The sequence below is a fragment of the Triticum aestivum genome, chromosome 7D, assembly GCF_018294505.1.
Source record: "Triticum aestivum cultivar Chinese Spring chromosome 7D, IWGSC CS RefSeq v2.1, whole genome shotgun sequence".
NCBI lineage: Eukaryota > Viridiplantae > Streptophyta > Magnoliopsida > Poales > Poaceae > Triticum > Triticum aestivum.
Window position 1 is genome coordinate 384,568,428 of NC_057814.1, and position 7,567 is coordinate 384,575,994.

Sequence of the window (7,567 nt, forward strand, 5' to 3'; positions counted from 1 at the left end):
CATAACAACATATATCTCATTGAACTAATACCCTTTCAAGGTAAATATTTCAGGATGTTCAATGTATGGCATGGCATGAGATAGAGATGTGGACCCCTCAAAATGCGAAGGACAAGGATTGACAAAAGCTCAAGCCTCTAAATTTTTGTTTAAGTGATCCAAAATCACATTGAGTCCATAGGAAAGCCAGTACTATTAAAAGGGGATGAGGTGTTTCTTAATGGTCTACTTTCTCAAAGTGCTTAGTGATATTGCTCCAAAACCCTCAACCACTTTCTCCATCCAAATATGTCAAAATCCTAAACTCCAACTCTGCCCCACCAATACTTTCTATCCGAACCCACCGAGTTCATATTGGCATAGCCACCGCCAAAATCCTAACAGTTCGGTCACACCGATATGGATCTCGGTCCCACCGAGATGGCCTTGCCAGCGCTCTGTGATTTGTTGCATTCACTTCGGTCTCACCGAGTTGTTGCGATCGGTCCCACTGAGTTGGCTTGACAGATTCTCTGTTGCCAGTTGCACTCACTTCGGTCCCACCGAGATGATGCAATCGGTCCCACCGAGATGAAGTTTGCCCTAAGACCTAGCACATCGGTTCCACTGAGTTGTTCCAGTCAGTTCCACTGAGATTCCTAACGTTCATATTTTCAACAGATCAGTGCCACCGAGTTTCCTAATCAGTGCCATCGAGATGAGTCAAAAGTGTGTAACGGTTGGATTTTGTATGGAGGCTATATATACCCCTCCACCCCTTCTTCCTCATAGAGGAGAGCCATCAAAATGTGCCCACACTTCCACCATTCATTTTCTGAGAGAGAACCACCTACTCATGTGTTGAGATCAAGAGATTTCATTCCAACCATTTGAACCATGATTTCTAGCCTTCCCCAAGTTGCTTTCCACTCGTATCCCTCTTCAAGAGATTTCATTCCAACCATTTGAACCATGATTTCTAGCCTTCCCCAAGTTGCTTTCCACTCGTATCCCTCTTCCACCATAGCCAAATCTGTGAGAGAGAGTTGAGTGTTAGGGAGACTACCATTTGAAGCACAAGAGCAAGGAGTTCATTATCAACACATCGTCTATTACCTTTTGGAGAGTAGTGTCTCCTAGATTGGTTAGGTGTTGCTTGGGAGCCTCCGTCGTGATGTGGAGTTGAACCAAGAAGTTTCTAAGGGCAAGGAGATTGCCTACTTAGTGAAGATCTAGCCGAGTAAGGCAAGTCCTTCATGGGCGATGGCCATGGTGGGATAGACAAGGTTTCTTCTTCGCGGACCCTTCATGGGTGGAGCCCTCCGTGGACTCGTGCAACCGTTACCCTACGCGGGTTGAAGTCTCCATCAACATGGACGTACGATAGCACCACCTATCGGAACCATGCAAAAAATCTCCGTGTCTCCATTGCGTTCTCCGAACCCTTCCCATTACCTTCATATGCAATGTTTTACTTTCCGCTGCTATACTCTTAGAATTACATGTGTAGGTTGATTGCTTGACTTGTCATAGTTGCTAAAATCTGCCCTCAACTAAAATTGGGAAAAGGAAAGATTTTTATTTGGTCAAGCAGTCTAATCACCCCCCTCTAGACATACTTTCGATCCTACAGATGCCATCACACCGAGAGGGCCCTAAGAATATCTCTCCATCGTCGGAGGAGAAAATCCCACTCTCGAGCTATCTAGTCCCTTGACAAACTTTCTGACGAACCCATAAGTTGTCATTATGATCACCTAGTTATAGATGACATTGAGCAACCCCAAAGTCCACAGTACGGTAGGAAATGAATACGATACTCTCATGGTCTGAGGAACTAAAACACATGTTAACACTCTATGTTATAACAATTGATTTTAGATGATATTATCTCAAAGTATAACAAACATGTTTGGGTCAATTCAATATGATCGTTCTTCTAACGTCATACTCTCAACGTTGTTTTAGGACTATCGTTACACTATAGTGATATCCTAAGATCCAGAAAACATGATCATCAACAACACTTGAACCAGTCTTAGAGGCAAAACTAGGAACATATTCTTTACTGTTTATCATTCCACACGTGCATATGAGTTTTTCACTGAATCACATATTCCAACATCGTAGCAGTTATAGCATGAAATATAAACTCTTAGTTATGAAATCGGAAATATAATAATACACTATTATTGTCTCTAGGGCACATTTCCAACACATGGTGGCTTCCTCTTGTTTTTCTAGGGTAGGTCATACTAACATGTCAAAGCATGATTGAGCACCTGTCTTCACAAGATTCCAATATGTTGCCTCGAAGTGTGGGACTAGCACTATAAGTCCACAAACTTCATGCCGGATTGTCCTATTTATTGTGTCTCAGGGTCTTGTGACAAATTATAACACACACAAAGAGGATATATAGTTCAGATGAATCATCGCTTTTTAGAAAAGCTAGCGGTAGACATTTCTAGGCTTACCGAACAGGGGACTCATCAAATCGCGTGAATTGGGTCAGAACAACTTATCCTTTTGTGTGTTATACTAATATGGGTACACTATGGGGTGTGAAGAGGCTAAGGTAACACCATAACTTTAAAGTGGACATAAATTGGGGGCAACGAAAGGGCGATGAAAACTAGCCTGGAGAGAATGGGTGAGAAAGAGAGGGGAAAGAAATAAAATACAATAAGTACACATGAATGCAATGAAAACATTAAAAATTCAAATTTACATACCCAATAAAGTTTTTCAAAAAATAGCTGGATTATAAGCCGAGTACTTTATATCGGCCACTCGACTTACATTTAGTGTGAGTCGGGCACCGTTATGGCCACACTCGGCTTATAGGGTATGCCGTCACGGAGCAGTCAACCACCTCTGTGATGGCCATGTGGCAGAGAACTATAATGGGTCTTTCTGTAAGTTGAGGTCTTTCTGGGATATATGTCGAGGAGCATATGTAAGCTGATGTCGTTTAGAGCCCTACTCGGCTTACTGTTAGCTAAGCCGTGTTTTCTTTTCTATTTTGCGCTCTTTAGTTTTTACTTGGCTTACCCTAACCTAAGCCGAGTACGTGATAAAAGACACCCGGCTTATACATTGACACTTGGCAACGTGTGTTTATCCTGTAGTATTAGATCAGAAACCGACGGCAGCCCAGAATTCGACTGTCCCGAATTGAGAATTCAGTTGACTGGCATGTAGCTGGTCCCTAACATTGGAGATATAGAGTCATCCTGATGTAATCCTTCTTTGCCTGAAAGCAATGGACGTATGCATAAATTGGATGTGTATCATTATATGCTTGTATCACTTTATGCAATATCTTGAGTCAATAAAACATTGATAGTCCTACATCTACGGGCTGGTATAGAAATTTCCTAACTAATCCCCCACCCCCCCCCCCCCCCCCCCCGCCCCTCCTCCGTGTCAGGGGGTGGGCCCCTTCCTCCCCATGTCTACATTCACAATCCTTCACGTTTGTCATTACGTTAACAGGATTGCTAGATCCTAGACAACTAAGACTTTAACCAAGTCTCAGTTGATGCTATATTCTTAAGATCTTATGTGAAGAACCATACAAAAATTTCTTTTAGATTTCTTTTATTTTTATATGTTCTTTTACTTGATTATAAGTCCCATTTGTCTGAAATCTAGCCACACCCTTGCGTTAAACCCGTAATTATATGTAGCATTGCGCATAAACACATCCTTTATCGAGAGGGCAAATACAATACCACAGTGATAGTGTCACGAACGCTTGAATGCAAACGGTTAAAGCTCACTCAGGGTAGTGGTAGTATGGTACACAAAATGCACATGACACGAGCGCTGTTTTGTAGGTTAACTACGCGGTACACCGTACAGCTAGCACGTATAATTTGTGCTAGAGCACCGTACAGCTAGCACCGTACACCATCTACGGCACTAGCTTCTTCGCCGCCGGTTTCCGGCTGGGCTTGGGCCTGGCCTCCTGCAGCATGGACAGCACGTCCCTCATCGACGGCCTGTCCTGCGGGCACCGGCTCGTGCACAGCAGCGCCACCCGCAGCACCAGCGCCATCTCCTCCCGCGCTGCCTCGCTGTTGCTGCTGATGTGCTCCATCACGTCGCGCAAGCCGCCACCGCCGCCGGCGACCTTGGATCTCACCCAGTCCACAATGTTGCTGCCCTCCCCGTACTCCGCCTCCACCGACTTCCGCCCCGTAAGAATCTCCAGCAGCACCACGCCGTAGCTGTACACGTCGCTCTTCTCGTCCACGCGCAGTGTGTACGTGTACTCTGAGAAAAACACTGAGAGGTTAATGGCGACGACGACGGCATTGATCAGCATCGGTCGATCGAAGCATGCGCGAGTCTCTGCTCACCTGGTGCGATGTAGCCGAAGGAGCCGGCGACGACGGACATAGGCACCGCGTCCTGGAGAGCCTTGGCGACGCCGAAGTCGGCGACGCGGGCCTCCATGTCGGCGTCGAGGAGGATGTTGCTGGGCTTGAGGTCGCGGTGAGCCACCGCGGGCAGGCAGTCGTGGTGGAGGTAGCTCACGCCTTGCGCCACGCCCACGGCGATTCTGTACCGCGCGTCCCACTCCGGGCGCGCCTTCGGCGTCTTTCCCGCGGTGGCGCCGTGCAGGAGCTCGTCGAGGCTGCCATTGGGCATGTACTCGTAGAGCAGCATCGTCGTCTCGCCGTTTGTGCACACCCCGAGCAGCCGAACGATGTTGCGGTGGCGGAGGTGCCCAAGCATCTCCACCTCGGCGAGCACCCTCTCGTTGCCGTCGCCGCCGTCTTGTGTGTCCATTTGCTTCGCCGCGTGATCTGCGGCTGTCTCCTTTTGCGCCGGCGCTTGCCACAGCTTCTTCACGGCGATGACCTCGCCATTCGGCATCTTCGCCCGGTACACCGTTCCCGACGACCCGGCGCCGACGATGCCGTCGCTCCCCTCGACGCACCGTGCCACGTCGTCCGCTGTGAAGCTCAGCCTCTGAAACGCGGTCATCCTCCACGGCCCGACGACTACGTTAGGGCGTGCCCCTCCCGCTCCGCCGCTGCTCGCCGCCACCGAGTCGTCCTCCAGACACTGCAGCCAGCGCGCGGTGAGCGCCAGCACCACCATCCCGGCGAACGCCACTGCCACGGCTGACACCCACATTGCAGCGGTGTGGCGCGCTGAACCGCCCTCGCCGGGGTTCGGCGACCCCGAGGGCGTCCCAAGCGGTGCTAAATGGTTGAAAGACACGTCGAAGGTCTCCAGCGTAGTACAGTTGGCGACGCCCGGCGGGATGCTGCCGGTGAGGGCGTTCCAGGAGAGGTCCACCTCGGTGACCGACGGCAGCGCCGCGAGCACCGCTGGGATCTCGCCACGCAGGTTGTTGTGCTGCAGCCTCAAGCTCACCAGCCGCTTGCAGCTGCCAATGTCACCGGGGACCGCGCCGCTCAGCTCATTCCAGGCCAGCTCCAGCCTGTACAAGTTTGCGCACCCGGAGGTGCCAAACGGCGGGATTTCGCCGTCCAGCGCGCACTTGCTCGCCGCCAGGACTTGGAGCTTCGGTGCCCGCCACGTATTGCTAGGAAGAGTACCGCCGATCGGGTTGCCGGAGACGTTGAGGTACTCTAGTCTCGGGGAAATGACCAGATCAGCCGGGATGCCGCCGGTGAGCTCGTTGGAGCTCAAGTCCATGTACGTCAGGTTCTGCACCGCGCCGAAGCCGGACGGAATCGTGCCGGAGAGCCGGTTGGACTCGAGCCGGACGCGCCACAGCGACGAGCAGTTGGCGAGGCTCGCCGGGATGGCGGAGTCAAATCGGTTGGCGAAGAGTATGAGGCGGAGGAGACGGTGACCGGTGCAGAGTCCCGACGGGATCGGGCCGGAGAGGGAGTTGGTCGACACGTCCAGGCGAGCGAGCCGCCCGCTCGTACCGAGCGACTCCGGCAGCCTCCCGACGAGTGAGTTGTTCCACAGTTGCAGCACCTCGAGGTTGGGAAGCTCACCGATCGTCGCCGGGATCGTGCCGGAGAGGAAGTTGCTCATGAGGTTCAGCGTCGTGAGATTCGCGAGCTCGCCCAGACCGGCGGGGATAGCTCCGGCAAGGTGGTTATCCGACAGGTCAAGAACCTGCAGCACTCGGAGGCGCGACCACAGCGGCGGTATCGCGCCGGCTAGCCTGTTCTTGAATAGAAACAGAGATTCGAGCCGCGCGAGCCCGCCAAGCTCCGGCGGAAGCGGGGCGGACACATTTGCCGCGGCGATGTCGAGGTACTGGAGCTGCGTTAGCCCACTGAACTCCGCTGGTATGCCACCATTGTAGCCATTATACCCGATCTCAAGGTGTTCGAGCAGCTTGAGCTCGCCGAGCTGCCTCGGCAGCCGCCCCGAGAGGGCGTTCCCGGCGAGATGCAGGAAGCGTAGCTGCCGAAGCTGCCCAACCTCGACCGGAATGCTCCCATTGAAGAAACTGCCCCCGAGGTTGAGGTGCTCGAGATTCTGGAGCTCCCCGATGCCGCGGGGAAGCTGGCCCACGAAGCAGTTGCTGTAGGCGTTGAGGACGGCGAGGGAGCCGAGCCTGGCAATGCCGTCGGGGAAGGTGGAGTTGAAGAAGTTGTGGCTGATGTCAAGCTTCACAAGACGACGGAGCAAGAACACCGCCGGCGGGAGCTCCCCCGTGAAGGCGTTCCAGCTGAGGTTGAGCGAAGCCAGCGTCGGCGCGAGCAGCGCGGCGGCCGTGGGGGAGACGGTGCCGGATAGGTTGCGGCGAGACAGATCGACCCCGACGACGTCGCCGGTGGCCGCGTCACACACGACACCAGGCCATGCGCACCACGGAGGGGAGAGCGACCGGGTGGCGCCTGCGGAGGCCGCCGCGGCGTAAGTCCATGGACTGAGCGCGCCGGCCGGGTCGTTCAGGGAGGACTTGAGAGAGAGAAGAGCGAGCAGCGGGAGCGGCGCGGACGACGCGGCGGTGATGGTGAGGAGGGGAAGCAGAAGCAGGAGGCCATGGAAGGGGACCTGTGCGGCCATGGTGGTGGAGGTGTCGGCGGTGTGAGGAGGGGAGGCGATGGTAAAATGGAGGAAGGAAAGGTAATGGCGGTGTCGCACTGGTGCATGCACATCATGATGAGAGGCTCGGAAGGAGGAGGAGGAGGTGGTGGTGGAGGACAGGGAGAGTGGAGTGGAGAAGAGAGAGCGCGCGGTGGTGATGATGGCCATGGTCGGGCGGTCCTGGCTTTGCATGCAAGAAAGAGACGACTTTGCCTGCTGCTGGAGCAGCAGCCGCCATTGCTCTAGCTTTTTTCATGTGGCATACACATACCGCGCCAGCTTGCCAGTGGTTATGGTGCTCTTATGGTTATTATACCGCGCCAACTTGCCAGTGGTTATGGTGCTCTTATGGTTACTACTAGTCCTGGCCATGGGCAGCCCGGCCCGAAAAAGCCCGACCTGGCCCGACCCGACGCCGCTCCCGGGCCGGGCTCGGGCCTAGATTTTGAGCCCGAAGACCGGGCCGGGCCGGGCCCGGGCCCATCGTTTTCACGTTTTCTTGAAAGACGGGCCGGGCCGGCCCGAAGCCCGACGGGCTTTTACGTGTTAC

At 53.5% G+C, this 7,567-nt stretch overlaps 1 protein-coding gene across 1 annotated transcript; it reads right to left on the reverse strand.

Annotated features, from left to right (window-relative positions):
* Positions 1–3,644: 3,644 nt before the first annotated feature.
* LOC123166071 (leucine-rich repeat receptor-like protein kinase TDR) lies at positions 3,645–7,309 on the reverse strand. The gene is made up of 2 exons (XM_044583833.1): positions 4,347–7,309; positions 3,645–4,260 (listed from the first exon to the last, which is right to left on the reverse strand). Exons 1-2 carry the CDS (start codon positions 7,207–7,209, stop codon positions 3,899–3,901), a joined length of 3,225 nt encoding a protein of 1,074 aa, XP_044439768.1. The 5' UTR covers positions 7,210–7,309; the 3' UTR covers positions 3,645–3,898.
* Positions 7,310–7,567: the final 258 nt, after the last annotated feature.

What these genes read in the sequence shown, in the direction of transcription:
- LOC123166071 (XM_044583833.1), bottom strand. Translation starts at nt 7,209, where the DNA reads ATGCAAAGCCAGGACCGCCCGACCATGGCCATCATCACCACCGCGCGC. An exon ending in CTTCGGCTACATCGCACCAG is followed by an intron (nt 4,261 to 4,346) that starts GTGAGCAGAGAC and finishes TGTTTTTCTCAG; the next exon opens with AGTACACGTACACACTGCGC.